The sequence below is a fragment of the Tyto alba genome, unplaced genomic scaffold, assembly GCF_018691265.1.
Source record: "Tyto alba isolate M040663 unplaced genomic scaffold, T.alba_DEE_v4.0 Super-Scaffold_6, whole genome shotgun sequence".
Taxonomy (NCBI): Eukaryota; Metazoa; Chordata; class Aves; order Strigiformes; family Tytonidae; genus Tyto; species Tyto alba.
The window spans coordinates 13,071,099-13,088,120 of NW_024881327.1; the positions used below are offsets into that span (position 1 = coordinate 13,071,099).

A 17,022-nucleotide genomic window follows, 5' to 3' on the forward strand; every position below is an offset into this window, starting at 1 on the left:
TTATCCTCTTACTCTTACCCATAGAGTATTCGTTTTTATTGTCTGCTGAATAGAATAAGCTGTCTATTCAATGGACAATAAAAAGGAACACCCCCTTGGGTAAGAGAGAAAGAGACAGCTCTGGGACGGTTCCGACCTGAGGCCTTACTCTGTAGTCACTGTGCAGCTCACACATCAAAATAGTATGGATATTCATGTATTTAGGTATGGTGAGGTTGCTACAGCAACATCATGTACTACATATAACTCCCATTGCTTTTCCAGCTGCAGCTGAGCTAGTTTCAACATTTTATTAGATTTTTTTCTTTTTATGTTTTTTTTTTTTTTTTAATTTATGATCAAGTACAAACCCATCTGCATTTGACAGCTTGTCTCGTTGCTCACAATTTATAACAAAGCAGAAACACTTCCCACCAATCCTATACAGTATTTGGGGGCAAGCCCCAACAGATGTGCTATAAGGATCTATCTGTGTCACAGACGCTGTTGATTTTATACCTCAGTGCAGCTTTGGTGTGTTCTCACATTGTAATTAACGTAAACTTTTCTCCCCTCCTCCCCCTCCTCTTTTTTTTATACAAAACAGCACCCCTACCAATACTCCTTGAAGTGATGGGGCACAAAAAAGGGCATGAATCAAAGATGAAAGAACAATAGTTGAAACAAAAGAGAATTGTTAGGAATGGCTATGGATCATTTTGTCTTGGCCCATTGTTTACTAATGAACAACAATTTTACTAGCACCTTGCCAATTTGTAAAATGTAATATAAAATGCGACTCTTTGTATCTGGACAGATTTTACCTTCTATTATCAAACCCTTAAAATTGAATTTATTTTGACTAAAGACAAAGCAAATTCAGTTTGTGTCAATTTCAAAAAGAGTCCTTTTACTCTGATATTTTTGTTTTCTTTTGCTCCTCTCAGTGTTTGGGCCATTAATATATATCACTGCTCTATAAACCTTCATACTTACTTCAGAGGGCCTACATACCATCTGGCATGCTCCTCCTTATTACTGGCGTAGCATCAAAACTGTAGCTTAAGAAAAAACAAGTCAAATTTAACAGCTCTAATGTTGCATGTAAAGCAATTCTGTATATAAATAGTTTTTTTCAAATTTTTGTTACCATTCTTCCAGAAAATCTCACAAATCAACCTTCAAAACAATAGCAGACAGCAATCTGTCAGTTCTCCAGTAAGTATGAGCTGTCTAACCAGTGTCATTAGCACCTCAAAAAAGACATTTTGCCTGCCTTGCTTGCCAGGAATTCATGATAGCTTGTTAATAATACTAATACCTACCAATTACCTAGTCTTTTCAAGTTCAAAGCACTGTAAGAAACTGAAATAATCTGCTGCAGCATTTTCTAGGTTCATGCTAATTCCTGTTAAACACAATGCTTTTAAAATCTGACATGTTCTGGAGTGTTGAATTTAATGCCTTTCATTTTCACTTTTTTCTTAGCTCGTACTTGATTTCTCTCCCAAGTTCTAGGATTTATGTCTTTTTTTTTTTTTAACCCCACAAGACTGGTGGTCCTAACTGCCTTGCTGAGTCACCAATACAGACTGACCTGACTGTATGCTCCCCTTTAAACTTGCTCTCTCCAGTTTTATTTTTCTTTTCTCAACTCTTCTCCTATTACTCTTTCAGCTTTTTAGTTTCACAGCCTATTTCTCTCTGTACATTTACCATCACTGTTTGACAGTGTCCTCAAAGTCAGTCAAGCAATATGGCTTAACATCTACCACACATGTATTTTGTTATCTTCTCCTCATGGGAAGAATGGTCCAAGTCTTGTCAGGATTCTTAAACTATAGATGTTTATATGTGTTGCTGTAAGTTTGTGTGAAGCAGACACATCAGAGTTGCTAACACCAGTACTGACACTTCACAAAGAAGCTGATGAACTTTGTGATGGTTATCAGGTCCCAGGAAGGAGCTAAACCCACATGCTCAAGTGAAAGGGTCCTCATGGTCCATTATTTTTCCTCCTGTAACCCTCACCCAGCTTAGCTTCTGATGTACCTATGAACTGACTTATTCTCATTTTTGAGGGTAACTTGCCTTTCAAGTGGGTGGAATTTCAAGTTGGTAGCAGCTCAACCCTGTGTTGACAGGCAGATCCATCTCTTCTTTTTCTGGCCGACCTGCTGTTTGCTTATTTATCTTAGATAGGAGATGCAAAGCAGAATTATTCTATAAGAGCCCTAAACCAGTTGCCTTTTTCTACATCAACAGTGTCTCCAGCCCAGGCACTCATCCTTCTCCAGCACAATTTAGCCGTCCTCAGAGGATAACCCCAGGTGGTCTCTGCACCATTTACCACCAGCTACATCTGCAAATCCACCCGTGCCTTGGCATCCATCTCTGTGGGGGGAAACCTGCCCTCTGTTTAATTTACACGTTCAGCTGCAACTTATGTTTGACTTTGGGATTAACACAATGCAGCTTCCAACCAATTTCAACACATCTGCTATCCAAATACTAGATTAATATCTGATTTGGAGGCAAGACATTGCCACTAAAGCTTGATTTGGAAAGAGGTTCCCCCAAATCCTTTTGGTCCTCAAAGCTTATCTGCTTGTTCAGTATTGAGTTTTATTTTCTTGCTCTAGCACAGAACAAAATGACAAACTGTTCTGCCGCAGCCCTGAGGCTGGAGTAAGAGGAGACACTACTGATAAATATGAGAGATAGGTCTGTCACTTAAATGTGTGAGATGGAAAAGCCTTTGGAATCCCGTACCACTTCTCCTTGCCGTTTGCCTGATAGAAAGGGCAGGACAACTGGAATCAGGCACAAATTAATCAAGGCAGCTGCTCGAGCTGAGTGAATGTGACTGTCAAGCACCACGATGTGTTGTAAAAGATGCAGTGGCAAAGGGAGCACCAAACAACTTCCATGAGAGTCTCCTTCAGGAAACCAGACTTTAGTATAATTATGATTCAGTATGAGGTAGCCAAGACCTAGATTTGCTGACTACTGGTGATAGAAAGTAATTTTGATAGGAAGAAATTTCCAGGTAGAGGCAACGTATGTGTAGGTGGCATTTCTGGAAGTACCTGGATCACCTCCAGCTTTCAGGCTGTAGCAAGTCTGCCAGACAGCACAGTCAGCCCTGCCTCCTCCATGCAGCCTGGTAGTAAGTAGTGCTGACAGCAACACACAGCCCAGCCCAGCCCAGCCATGACCCTCGCTCGGGTGGTCTGGCTACTGCAATTTGAATGGCAAAAATCATCCATGGTGAAGGAGCTCTCGGTGAGCCCAGTGCTACAGAGCTGGTGTGACAGATAAGGAAGTGGCTTTTTTTTTCTCGGTTGACTAGCGTAACCTCTGCCGAATGTTTTCAATAGCTGCTGCACCTGGCTCCCCGCTCTAACACTTAATAATTTCTGCCAGGCCTTGAAGCAGTTTATTTCACAGGTGACTAGTAGTTGAAGGGACAGATGTGTAAAGGCAGTTTCGGTACCTCTCTGCCACTTACAGTACTTAAGGGCGCCATTTCAGCCCTGGCGTCCTCGGTGGGATGCCAGCTGGCCCCACGGGCCACAGCCAGCCCAGACCACGCTGCCTGCGCTCCGCCACCACGCGGCATCAAACCCCATCGGGGCAGCGTGCCCTGACCCACGGCTTTGGCGGGAGGCGTTTTTTTCCAGCCACCCTGCCGAAGGCATGCCATCCTGGAGGCGTGCTGCTGGAAACTGCCCTCAATCCTGTGCTTTACGGCTCCAGAGCTTTTCTGGTGGCCTTTTCGCCGCGCCCCGCCCCAACACTTCCACTCGTGGAGGGGGTGGTAGGAAGAGGAGTGTTATAGGTAGATTAAGGCAAATCACATCCAAATATGGATTAATGAATCTTTATTAAGGTAAGAGAGCAAATGCAGCGCTGGGGTGGCCGAGGAGTCGCAGCTCCGTCCAGGCTCACCAAATTGTTTAAGTTTCAAACCCCCTTTTATCCACCCAGCTGCCGGTTTCAACACCTTCGGCACGCCTCCTGGCTGCTTCTACAATCTCATCTTCTTTCTTCAGTCCCGTGGGCAGTACACCTTGTCCTTCAAGTCTGGGCCAATTTGCAGCTCCTTTGTCTCTTATGGCTCAGTGGTTTCAGTTCCCCTCCTATCTCAAGGACAAGGGATACCAGGGATGGCCCATTCTGTTCTTTCTCAATCCATTGCAAAGGAGTTACCGCCCTTTGATATGGATCATCTGGTGAGCATCCCAAGAGGGGGGGCTGTTGGGTTGGTGTTTCCTCAGATCAATTCCCCCCTTTTCCCAGTAGTAAAGTCTTTTTCTAAAATTTGGATCATTGTACTAATAATAGCTTTAGCCTAGGAAGTAATTGTTTAATTACTTTTAGCGAAAGCAAAATTTTTCTATTACTTATCACAGGAGTACACACCTCATCCGCTACCAGACCGAGGGGGGGAGAGGGACACGACACCCTCCGCGACAAGCCGCCCCACGCGCGCGAAAAGAACCCGCCCGCGCCGGCCTCGAGCAAAATAGGCGCGAAGGCGCCCGCGCGCTCCGTCCGGGCGGAGGTGATTGGTGGCGGTGGGGAGGTTGGAGGCGGGGAAAACGACGCTGTGACGTCATAACCGAGCGCCGGCGCCACCGCGCATCTGCCTCAGCAGGGAGCGGGCCGTAGCTGCCGCCATCGGGGAGCGTGTTGCGCTGCTCGCCGCTCGCGCTGCCTCCCCCCCCCCCCGCCGCCGCCGCGGGGGCCGGGCCGGGCCCGGCCGGTGTCGCTCCCCGCCGCGTCGGTGTCGGCCCCGGTGCGCGGCAGGTGCGTGCGGGGCCCGGCGGGGCGGTGCGGGGCGGGGTGCCGGCGGTGGTGAGGGGAGCGGGGGGGGGGGGAAGGTGAGTGGGCGCGGGCGTGTGTCCGTCCCCACCCGCGGTCACTCGGGCGGCGGCGCGTTTCGGGGCTGCGGCTGCCCCGCCGCCTCCCGCCTCTGCCCGGCTTCCCCCCCCCCCCCCCCCCCCCCCCACAGGCGCCGCGGCGGGCCGGGAACATGAGCCTGTACAACCTGGATCGGTTTCGCTTCGAGAGGAAGAGGAAAAACGCGGAGCAGGAAGCGGCGTGTGCCCCGGCGGGCCGGGTGCCGGCAGCTGATCGCGGCGCAGCGGGGGGTGCTGCTGGAGGGGATGAGGATGAAGCTACAGATGACAGCAGCAGGCCAGGTACTCCGGCTTCGGATGTGACGGAGGCAACTGGTGAGTCAGGTGCTGTGCGTGTAGCGTAACAACAGCGCAAATACTCCATTTCTAGAAATAAAATCACTGCTGTCTTTTTTTTTTCCCCCCATCTTTTATTTTACAAGTGGGCTTTCCTGTGCACACATATTTCACAGCAACTTCCCTGAAAGTATCCTTCTTTGTAACGGTGCTTGCTCTAATTGAATTGGTCAAGTCAAAACCTTCTGAGAACTAAAGCTAAAAAATTTTTCAGTTAAGCAAACAAGCTGTAACTTAAATGGTTAAAGTATGTTATGGTATCCTATTTATTAATTATTTTTACTGATAATTATTTCATGCTAATATAGTATCTCAGGATTTTCAAAAGGGAAAAAACCCCACCCTTTTAGTTTTCTAATAAATGCATCACTACACAGACTTAACCTTTTCACTGAAGTCCTAGACTAATACAGTGTGGAATATCTCGGATAAAGCTGAAAAGAAAAATAACAGTTTCTTTTCAGTTGGGTCTGGTTTTATAAAGAGCTGAGAAACCTGCTGCAGATCCTCACAAGCCAATTGTGTTAACGGTGAGGTAGCAGTGTTTGCCCTCTTTGCTGTCAGTAGCTTGTGGGTTTTGTGGAAGTGAGAAGAACTTGCATGTGTAGTAATTTACTGTCTGGTTTGGCTGATACACTGCAGATGTGCTGTTTCTGTTTGGATTCATTGGTTAATACTAATAAACATATGTAATGGCTGTCAGCTGCATAATCACATTCACCAGTAGCTTTTCTGTTACTGAAGGAGTAAGAATGAAAGAACAAAAATAACTTGTTGATTATTTTATACATTTTGGGCATTCCATATAACTTCTGATACAGATGCCAGTATACAAGTGTTATTGGAGAGATAAGGTAGACTTTGCCTATGCATTTAGTCAGTGATAGAACAGTATGAGTTGGTGTGATTTGGCTACATTTGTTTTGCATACAACTTCTCCTTGATGGAAGGCAGTTTATCATAGTACCTTATCTATGTGATAACGGGAAACCTTTCATGTACAAGGAGGAGTTTCTCTTTTAAAGGTGAGCCAAATCAATATTATAGTAGTTTGATACTTACGATTCTGTGAGTTTTGTTTTTATACAGCTTGACTTTTCAGTTGACTGGAGTGCTTTTGTGTTTACAGTGGTAAAAATCAATTGGTGCTCTGTGTATTAAAAAAAAACAAAACAAAACCAACAACAGCAAAAACCCCACCCAAACAACTTCTAAATCTTGGCTTGGGAGTTGCCAGCATGGAGTTAAGTATTCTGTCCACTGTCAGAGAGGATGCTTTGGTGGCAGAGAGACATTAACACAAGAAACAATCAACTGTTAGTTGTGGCTTCTGCATGTGTGTGCTTAGTAATGGATTCTGTGAAAAAGTGACGTTCTGAGGAAGTGCACTTTGCAACAGGTGTCGTCTTCCTGTCTGTGAGAAGTCACCGTCTTGTGTGGTGTAGGAGTCACTGAATGCAGGTACCCTTCTTGAACTGTGAACATGGATGTCAAGTCATGGATGGTGCTCCTTGTTTTGTGGCTTATTTATCTTTGTGATTTTTTTTTTTTTTAATATAATATTCTTTTTCTTTATTCTGCCTATGGACTTGACTTTGTCGGTGGAAGCATGTAGGTAGACCATAGCTACCAAAGTCAACAAACTTTGGAGCTTGTTGTTTTTCAAAATACTCGTCTCTCTTGGCTTATATTCTACAGGGGTAGGCCTGAGGAGGAAAAGGGATGTCATAACCAATTTGGAGGCATGAATATGAGTTTAGATGTGAAGTAGTGAAAGGGAAGATGAAAGGCAGCCTAAAAGCGGACCAGTTGTGGAAGGCTGAGCTGTTGTGAGTGAAAACTCGTGGGAGATGATGGTAGCTATTAGTGAAACAGAGTAGAGTAGAAGTGCAGACAAAATGGCAGCAAGTGGCTGACTTAGAGTCCACGGACACAGATGCTGGTGTAGAACTGGGGTGCTCATTAACATTTAAAATAGGGATGTAAGTAGTAGCATTTTAAATTTACATAACACTTCATCTTTCATGGATATTGAGTGTTTAAAGGAAATGGATTGGTTTGAGTTTTTTTCACTTTTTTGCACGTTTTGTCACCCATTTAAAGGAATTAACCTTTAAAAAAAATTTCCTACATCTATAGAAGTTAACTGAAAATAAAACACTCTTGATTTTGTCCGTGGGATATAAGGCACTTAAATGTAAAAGAAGAAACTAGATTAGATTAGCAAATCTTGTCCTCCATGTTTCCTAATTCTTGACAGGAAGACAGAAGTTTTCTTGCTTTGGTTCAAATAAATTGGACAGCTATTTGTTGTTTTTCTTGTATTATGGAAAAAGTACAGAGATCACCATCTTATGGTACTGTGTGCTCTCTCTGCAGCTAAATACATAAGTCAAAGTATTGAATTGGTTTGTGTAAGAGCAGTTTACGCCAAGTTAACTAATGTAACTTGCCCTAATGCTCAATAAATCGAGGACAACAATTGTATTTCTTCTAAAGACGAACACAGTGGATTCACAAAATACTTGTACATCAAACAGAGGAAACAAGAGGAATGTGGTCTTTATTAAATACCTCATGACTTTTTTTGTCCTATTTCATTTTGTATCATGCAATCAAAAAAAAAAAACCAAAACCCAAAACATGAGACTTTTTCCTTACGGAGCGCAAATGGTTCAGTATCACTTCCTAGGGATTTCTTTAGGTTTCTGTTTTGTCAAGTGTCCTGAAATATGCACCTAACAAAAATATAGGGTTGTTTTAATTTCATTCATCTTCATAAAAAAAAATAGTCAGATGGTGTCTATTGTATAATGAAACACCATTATCTTTTTAGCAAAATTTTTTGTGTTTAGTTTGTTCTGGGGGAAAAAAAAATATTGATCTGTACCCTGGACATGTATGTATGTAATGCTTCTTGTTGCTTTGTATTGAATGTGCGTACCCTACACTTTAATAAGCAGTTTGCATTATGGTGGCCAGAAGAATTGGTCATCTTCATATGCTTGTCTGTATTCAAAATTACACAGGCTTGCAGTGACTTTGCGGCCAAGTTGTAGGTGGTAATTCTGAATGTTACTTAACTGAGGGGTAGAAACCAGCTATGGGGGCAGTTATCAAGTTATATCTGAAAGATACCTCTCTTAAAAGTTGGACAGATGCATTGGAGTGGCTTACTACAATTTCTGTAAAAATTACTATTAATTACTAAATAATAAACACATTTGGTTTCTACTAGTCTGTTAAGAAAACAGTGAAGCTATCTTTATAATTTTCAATTAGATGTTTTTAATTATGTAAATAGCCTGGTATTCTAAGATGATGATGACATCATTTCAATTGTAGAAATGGAGCAGAAATGTATTGGAAATACACAAATTAGAATAATTGTGATCATGAATTCCAGAATGAGATTTTTATTCAAAAGCATGCTTACTAGGCTTCAACAATGACTTGAAATAAAAGTTGTAGATGAAATCCTGTTACTGATGGTTGATTTTGTTGGTATTCTCGCTGTATTACTAATTTAAATAACCCAAATTACTATACCATGGGGTTATGATGTTTAGTATGTCACATCATTCACTTGCACTGGGGCTTCTCTTTTTTGTTTTTATCTGTTGTCATTTTCTTTATGATCAGATGAAGTCCCATCTTCCATTTACGTCATAGAGTATAATTCTACCTAAAGCATTTCTGGAAAAAAATAATGACTGGTACCTAGTGAACTTTTCTGAGGATTCATGGGAAGATGTGGTGAAGTAGTTGTTTTAAAATGGCCTCTTTAAGAAGCATTTTAGAGTAGCACTGATACTTAGGGTTTTTTAGTGAATGAAAAAGACTTTCCTTTGAAAATGGAGCATTAATTAGCCTGTAGACTTGAGCAGCATGCATTTGATACTGCTTTCTAGAAATAGGTGGAAATTACTCTCCATTTGACAGTGTTTGTTGTGAAGCGTTAGTAAATGTGGTAAGCCTGTAAGTATTACCTCAGTTTTGTCTTTATCTGGGAGAGAAGAGGCTGGCTTTCTCCAAGTGTGATGTATGGTTTGTGTAGGAGGTTATATTTAGAATTACAGGGCAATGTATTATGGTTCTGCAGTAGGTATATGCTTCTCAAAAGACTGTGGTGAGTATGATTAAAAAAAAAAAATACATTTTCAGGGTGAAGTTTTTTCCAAGAGAAGTTGAAGCTGTGTGTTTACTGGCCAAGCTAAACAAAACATTTCCTCTAACATTATAAAAACAGTTGCATTAGTGTACCTTCATCCATGACTTAACACTGTCTCCATATAATCAGACAGATTGATCCAGTTGTTCTCATGGATTCTCTTTGTATGATAGCAAAAATCAGTTGCTATTGGGTTTTTTGTTGTTTACACCTCCAGTGAGGGATACTTCTGTGTTTTCTTATTTCTGGCCTTGTAATCAAACACTGGTGTTATGATTGCAGGCATTCCATAATAGTCCTTTTTAATCGCCTATGATCAGGAAATTCTGCCTTCAGTAATTACATGGTGTGGCAATAACTGTTTAATCTGTTACCACTCTACAAGGTTATAATTTGCTCTAAATATGAGGACTCCATTACATATGTGATTTCTATTCTCTTCCCTGCCCCCGTTCTGTTCAGTGGCATAGGTGGAGGAGCAGGAGAAGGAAATGGTGCCCTTTTGAAAGGGAGAACACTTTTTCCAGACAACTCAGCACTTCGTGGGCATAGGAGTTAGTTGTCATGAAGATTGGATGGTGATTGCTATTTAAAGTAAAAATCAAATGAGAAGTCACCAAATGAAACAGTAAATGCTCTTTTTATTTAAATCTAAACTTCTTTCAAGGTTTGTATTGTAAAGAATAAAATTATTGTTAAGACCATATTATTTCTGTACACTTTGATTGCTTGTTTTTTAAACAACCCAATAAGGATACTTCTCAGCAAAGCTGTCATGAGTACCTGTCATTTGCATGCCGTGCTACTTGCTGGGGGGAATATGTTTGGTATATAGCCTAACCTACATGACAAAGATGGTGAAAATGGCTTGATCAGTTCTGTTAATTCAGTAGAGATGTGAACTTCCCATCTTTCTTTTAGACCTGTTTTGGCATTTCCATTTGCATCTTTTTATGCATCTCATATTTCTGTCCTTTTGTGATAGCCCTTGCTCAGCTAGTCCAACTTTATAATCTTCAGAGTTTTTCTGCTTTATTTTTCTTTGCTAGAGAGGAATTTCTGAAATAAGTTTTCCCTCATCTTTATTTAAATACAATAAAAATGTTTGATACATTCCCAAAGGTCTCTCTTGTCCTTCTGTATTGATCTTAAAACTTAAATGGTTTTCAGATACACAGCAAAGCAACCTTGTGAAGGACAACGTGTCTCCTTCCAAACATGGACAGATAGGAGAAGGTATCGCTGAGTAATTTTCTACTGCCAACACGTAGGTCTTAGTTGCATGGAGGCCTGTCTTGGGACAGTATGTTACTGCTTCAGAACTAGTAATTTTTAGGCCTTCCTAAGTTCACATGTATATGGGCTTTATAAGATAACAAGATTACTTTGCAAAGTGAGACTTTTGCCTCTTCTAAAAATCATTACCAAAATTCTCTGTCATGTTTTGAAAGCGATAGAAAAAGTTTAGATGTTTTATAACTCAATTAAAATTGAGGCCTTTTATCATAGACGAAGGAATTAGACACCATGTAGCTCATTTATACATTTGGTAATCAGATGAATTTATTCTAGACTCTACTGGCAAATCAGCTTTGAAAACTGGTGTTATGCTCTGTAGTAATTTGTCTCAGAAAGTTTCTGTGTTAGTGAACAGAAGCAGAATAAACTACCTTTATTTCCAGCGGAGATTATGGTTCCAGAGTTAGCATCTGAGAAAGCACTGGTGTCTCGATTATAGGCATATGAGTTTTAAGGAAGGATTGGCGTGCTAGAGGGGAGGGGATGTCCATGATGCTGTATTTGCATTATGAAGATGTAAAATCGTTTTATATGAGGACTTACACTGGCAGTTATGTCATAAAAAGTTAACTCTCCCAGGAGTTGTGTAGCTGACTCTCCTGCACCTTCCCTGTGTAATTGTTTTGGTCTGTTTTCTTATTTGTGATTCAAAGCCCTCTGGTGAAGGAAATGAGTGTGGAAATTTTTTTTTACTCATCCACCACTCCAATCCAGAGTTGGGACTTTCTGTTGTCCTTCACTGAGGCTCTTAATAAATCATAGCTATTCTTTCTCTAATTTTGGGGTCTCTTCTGCCTCTTCTATCATGTTCTGTGTTCTCACCTATCTTACAGTGTAAATCAGATGCTATCAACGGTGGGGAGCTCCTGTTTCTTCAATACCAACCACGTAGGTGGGATTTGCTGTATTGTGTCACAGGGTAAAAGGCTTTACACAGTGGTGTTGGGGGGGAGGGTGAATAACCTGATCGGGGGAATGGCCCCTGCTCTGACTTCTCCCACAGCTGTCACAGGAGGGCCGTCAGCCCCTGGGCTTCAGGGTGATGCTCATCGCTGTGAATCGACGGCTGTTGGGAGCACCACTCGGGCCGAGAGGGGTTGATAACTTTGGGGGTATGGGACTTACGAGATGCAAGTAAGAGCTTTTTAGGTTTGAAGCTTGCTGTGGCATGTTTAAGGGAAGGAACTGAAGGTAGGGAAAGGTGGGGTTCAGAGTGATTTGAAGAGGAAAAAATATGAGGAAGATAAGAGGGTAGTGGGTTGGTTACACATAGGTCAGTATGCTTGTCTGGCCATACCCTGTTTATGATCACCATAGTCAGTCCTGTCTCCTTGCTAAAATCCTTTTTAGCTGCTCCCCTGAGTGAGGGGAACCCGTTCTGTGTGCAGGGGGGTCTAAGTGCCAGCAGCTGGAGTGAGGACGGGGGGTCCCAGGGGCCCATGTGTCTGGGATGCCGGCAGCTGGAGGGGCCGAAGGGAGTGGAAAAATCAAGCTATGTCCTGCGTGTCTGTGGTGCCCCTCGCCCCCCGTGCAGCCCCTGCGGAGGGAGTGGAGATACCAGGGCGTGAGCCAGCAAGCCCTTGGGGCGACCTGGGAAGCCAGGGAGGAACCGGAGGGTCGAGGTGCCCACTTGGGCATGGGGCAGCCCAAGATGAGGGGCCCTGGTGCCAGCCACGGGGTAGAGAGATCCGTCGGCGAGCCTGTGCAAGGGCATCTGTGCCGACAGCCGGAGTGGGGTGTGGGCTCTGGGCGCTGCTGTGCTCTGGTGCCAGCAAGCGAGGAGGCTGAGGCTCCATCCTGGGTGGGCTGGGTGCCTGAGGCTGGTGAGTGGAGGGGTCTCTGTTATATGTCTGTGTGTGCTGCCAGCGGGCCTTTGTCCCCATCAGCCGGGAGGGGAGCGGGAGGCAGGCGTTGTCTGTGTGCCCGGGTTCTGGAGCAGAGAAGTGAGCGCGGGCTGGGTGGCAGCAGCGGCAGGCAGGAGGTAAAACTCACCGGTCACTTGGGAAGCAGATTCTTCTTTGGCTCGAAGGAAAGACAAGCCCCTTCTTATTAAACCTGGTCAGTAAGAAATATGGAAATGCTAGGTTATAGAGGTTTTTAAAGCATGGGTTTCTCTGCTGAAACAGGATGCCAAAACAAGACAATTCTTGTAACTAACTCTGACAGACTGTGATGTTCTTTCGTGAGTTAAAAGCTGAGATGATGATAATTGTGAGCTTTTCCTTCTCCTTCCTGCTCGGTTTCCAAACTGATGGACTAATGACTGGTTAGAAGCATGTTCCATATTTTCAGTAGGATTTTTCATGTGTGTAGCTAAGGTCATCTGAAGACTTAAGGCTTCAATGATTGTTTTATTGAACTGTCACTGAATCATTATTTAAATTTCCTCATGGATATTAAAGAAATGAGTTATGCTTACTCCAATCCCTTCAACCAGTGTTAAGCTCCATTTTCAAGTTCTTTCCTTCCTTTTCAGTAATGCACTATGTAACATTTGGTACTACATTTTTTAGTTTATTGGGTACCTTTCCCTTTCAAAGTGCCAGGATCATCTGATAGTTTCCTGTGTCAGCAAATTGCTTGTACTTTTAGGATTTATCTTTGTTTCCATCAAATGCTGCCACAGTGAGTTATTTCAAATTTATTTTCTGCAAGATTACTTTAATACAGAAAATGCTTTCTGCAGCTGTCACGTTGTCTGCTCCATGCGTTCTTCCTCTCTTCAGTCATATGCCTCCGGGGTCCATACTTTCTCTGGTCTTAAATAAAATTACTCAGTTTACCAACTTCTTGATTTCCATCACTGGCTGTAAAAATGGTAGAAAGGAATGAAATATTGAATGCATGGGACTGCTGTACTAGGTATGGTTCTTGGCTTATACTTTTCACAAAACACCTTGAGTGCTTTTTTTCAATTACTGACATGAAATAGCACACTTATGAGGTGTCAATTGCATCCAAGTATTTAGTTCTGTTTAATGCAGATTTAAAGAGAGAAGAGCTAGAAGCTGCACATTCAAGTCTACATGTATCAACTAAGAATCGCTTTTTATTTTCTTAGGGTCTTCTTTTTTATTTTCTTACCATCTAAAGATGGTAGCACAACAGTTCTAGCCTCCGTAGGCAATGGACTGAACTGTGTGTTTACCTTGTCCAGACTTATATGGGAGCATCAGAGTTTTAGTTGGAACCACCTTTGCAATACACAATATATGCAATTAGAGTGTACTGTGCCTTAGCTGCATTTGGTACTGTGCTGAAAGAGGGCGACAGAGCAAAGTCTAATAAAAGCATAGGCTTTCTGAGTTTGTTTTGAAGTGTCTTAATCCTCTCTCTGCTTCAGGTTCAGAACCTACTTTGTATGTTTTGTGTAGATTACCCTGTGTGGTCATGTTTTCCCCATCTAGATATGTTCATGGAGCTGGTTTCAGGTGTAGCTAGCACTGAGGGACTTAGTTGTATATTATTCATGACTAATTCAGGAATTATATTAATAGACTGGCTGCTTATACTTTTGGTTGTCTTACAAGCATGTTCAGAACTGAGAAGTTAACACATGCTAATGCACGCATAGTGGGTGAATTTTGCAAGTGTCACTGAAGGTAGTATATGATTTGTGATATGACTTCACAGTGACGTATCCTGATTATGTGTAGATTCTGTATATCTTGATGCTTCATATATAGCACAAAGCATCTCTCCATATGCTGAGTTTCCTTGTTAAGAATCATCTGGAGCACATGGAAAGACTGGCTGAGTAGATTATATCTGTACAGGAGCTGCAATTTACCTGTCAAGTTTCTCAATGTAGCTTCCTAATTTTCTGCGGTATAACACTGATGTTCCCTTTCTGAAAAGCTGTCAAGGCAAGCAGATCATAAAGCAGCCATTAGATACACCAGTATGTGTCTATCCATGTCCTGATCAGCCTGGAATAGTTCTGAGGATTTTGCCAATCATTCATTTTTCGGAAGATAAAAATGTATTTATGAGTAGTTATTAACATAAAATACATGATCTTTTCAACTTAGTGGTATAAAAATTGTTTGGTGTAAGAGGGCTGAGGATCTTTTGCCAGGTAAGTTACCACTTTAGGGAATACAGCTTACAGGAATTTTCCATGCATAAGGATGTGAGTTCTGTTTAAATGGTTGCTACGTGTAAGGAAGAAATCATAGCTGTTTGCTCTACGTACAGGCAAATATTGGAAGTTGTAAGTCATAAGTCATTGTCTCCTATCTTTTCTCCTGTTGAAATGTCTCGCACAGGGTACACTGCCATCCCAGAAACTCCTGAAGCCAAAAGGACAAGGAAACAACCTTACTTCAAGCATCGAAGAGGAGTACAGTTCCTAGATATGTCTTCAGACAGTGAAGATGAAGAACCAAGAAACTTCAGTGCTGCAAAAGAAAACAGGGCTCCAAGGAGAGATGTGGTTGTAATGTATGCTTTAAGCCAGTTTTCTGTAATGTTTGTACAACCTGATGTGATGTTCTAAATTGAAATACTGAATTGAAAATCAGAGGCGAGGTTCTGGTTTACTGGTTTGTGATTCACCTGCCCGTAACTAACCTTTTCTGGATTTCCAGGGTAAGAAGAATTGAACTCTTAAGACATTTTCTCAGAGAAGACGAGGGAGGAGTTCTGTGATGTTGAATGATACGTGTAATATTCGTTACACGTTTGTGCATTTGCCCCTCTGAAGTTCTTCTAATGGCACTTGAAAGCTTAACCGTGAAATATTTGCTTTATTGGTTTTAAACTATATCAGAGTTGATTTTATCTTCTTTCATTTTTTTATGAAACCATAGTGGACAGGAAACCAAGTAGAGCTTCAGTGTGTAGTATAAAAGTTCCCGAGCTAAAGTTAAGTACTAGTTTCATGGTGGTTTTGCTGTGCTTAGTGGAAACCTTTTATTTAGTGATTTGGAATTTGGATTTTTGAATAAGCTGGGAGAGAATAGTGTGCAAGAGTCACTTGCGTGGGTGCTAGAAAGGCGGCGTTGGGAGTGTAGGAGAGACAAGATGTAGACAGACATCTCGCGCAACCAGTTGGAATGGTTTAAAGAAACCCCTGCTGTTTATTATCTGCTAGTTAAATGTCTGTGTGACTGAAAAGTGGTAACTGTTTGTGCCCCTTAAATGTTCTTGTACTAAGAAAAACAAGATGGCTTAACCTGCTTTTTTGATATTCTGACTGAACTAATCAGTGGAGAAGTTTTATGGGAATAGCAACCTTAACAGGGGTAGTCTCTTGTCAGATTTTCAATCCTTGCACTGAACATGAAGCTACTGGAGCTTGTCAGCAGAAATTAAATAACGTTTGACCCTGCTGCTGTTATCTGAAATTCTTGATTTTTTTTTTGAATGTATCTTCCCTGAAGATTCCACTTAATGCAGATACTTAGTAAGAAAAAACATTAAATTTATTAGTTAGCAGAGTGAACTCCTGTTTCTGTCCATGGTTTAAGTTGGAGATTGTGTAAGGATACGGAGATGGCAAGCTGACTGCGTGCACTGAATTGGCTTGTATGCAGTGCTGTGTAAACACAGTTACACTAGTTCTGGGATCAACCCGGTTTGGAAGCAGTACAAGCAGTTTTGTGCCATGTAGATAGTCATGCAGGATCCAACTTGCAGAGCCACAACTTACTATTTCTATACTGTTTTCCGAATTACCAGACGTGTGAAACAGCGAAGTGGCTCCTGGTGGGATTGATGTACTCTTCATTATTCCTGTGTAGTCACTGGTCTCTTACACACCCGGCACCCCTGTGCCTGACGCTTTGGCATGGTGTATTGGCTCAGGTGCTAACTGGCATGTACTGAAGCCACTAAGCTGTCTCACAAGTGTTGTTCTGGTTGAGCTAATAAATGCGTTGAGGGGCAGGAGTGAGTTTGGAACTGGCTAGGCAGATGAGCTCTGGCTTGTTCTGAACTGAGCCTGGCTTTGCACAGTATCAGTCAGTTGAATGTCTTTTCCCTGTGCATTTTAGTCTATGTATTACCTAGTGTTTGGGGGTTTTGTGTATTTTTTCCTTTTTTGCAGGGTATCTCAGCTGCCCTTATCCTAAATAAGGGATAGAGGAAAAAGCAGAAAGTTCAGAGCAGAAAGCATGTCTTTCCTAAAAGGAAGTGTGCTGCAAGCTTCACTACCAGACTTACTGTTTGGACTCTGCTGGAAAAAAAGCAGAATTTGTAACACAAGGTTTCGTGGGTTGGAGTCGTACTTGTTTAGTGGTTAAATGAGCGTTTCTTTGTGCTTGATAAGAATGTGATTATACCGAGAGGACAAGATTTGTGATACGTGCA

The 17,022-nt window shown here is 42.2% G+C and overlaps 1 protein-coding gene across 2 annotated transcripts in view; it reads left to right on the top strand.

Moving 5' to 3' along the window:
• Nucleotides 1-4,369: 4,369 nt before the first annotated feature.
• SMARCAD1 (SWI/SNF-related, matrix-associated actin-dependent regulator of chromatin, subfamily a, containing DEAD/H box 1) overlaps nt 4,370-17,022 on the top strand; it is a 44,531-nt gene continuing 31,878 nt past the window's right edge. The window contains exons 1-3 of one of the 2 annotated variants that reach the window (XM_042808073.1): nt 4,370-4,815; nt 4,997-5,219; nt 14,979-15,153. In XM_042808073.1, the coding sequence (XP_042664007.1) occupies nt 5,018-5,219; nt 14,979-15,153 (377 nt within the window). In that variant the 5' untranslated portion in view covers nt 4,370-4,815; nt 4,997-5,017. The remainder of the gene's footprint in view (nt 4,816-4,996; nt 5,220-14,978; nt 15,154-17,022) is intronic. The other variant, XM_042808074.1, reaches the window with a different exon arrangement.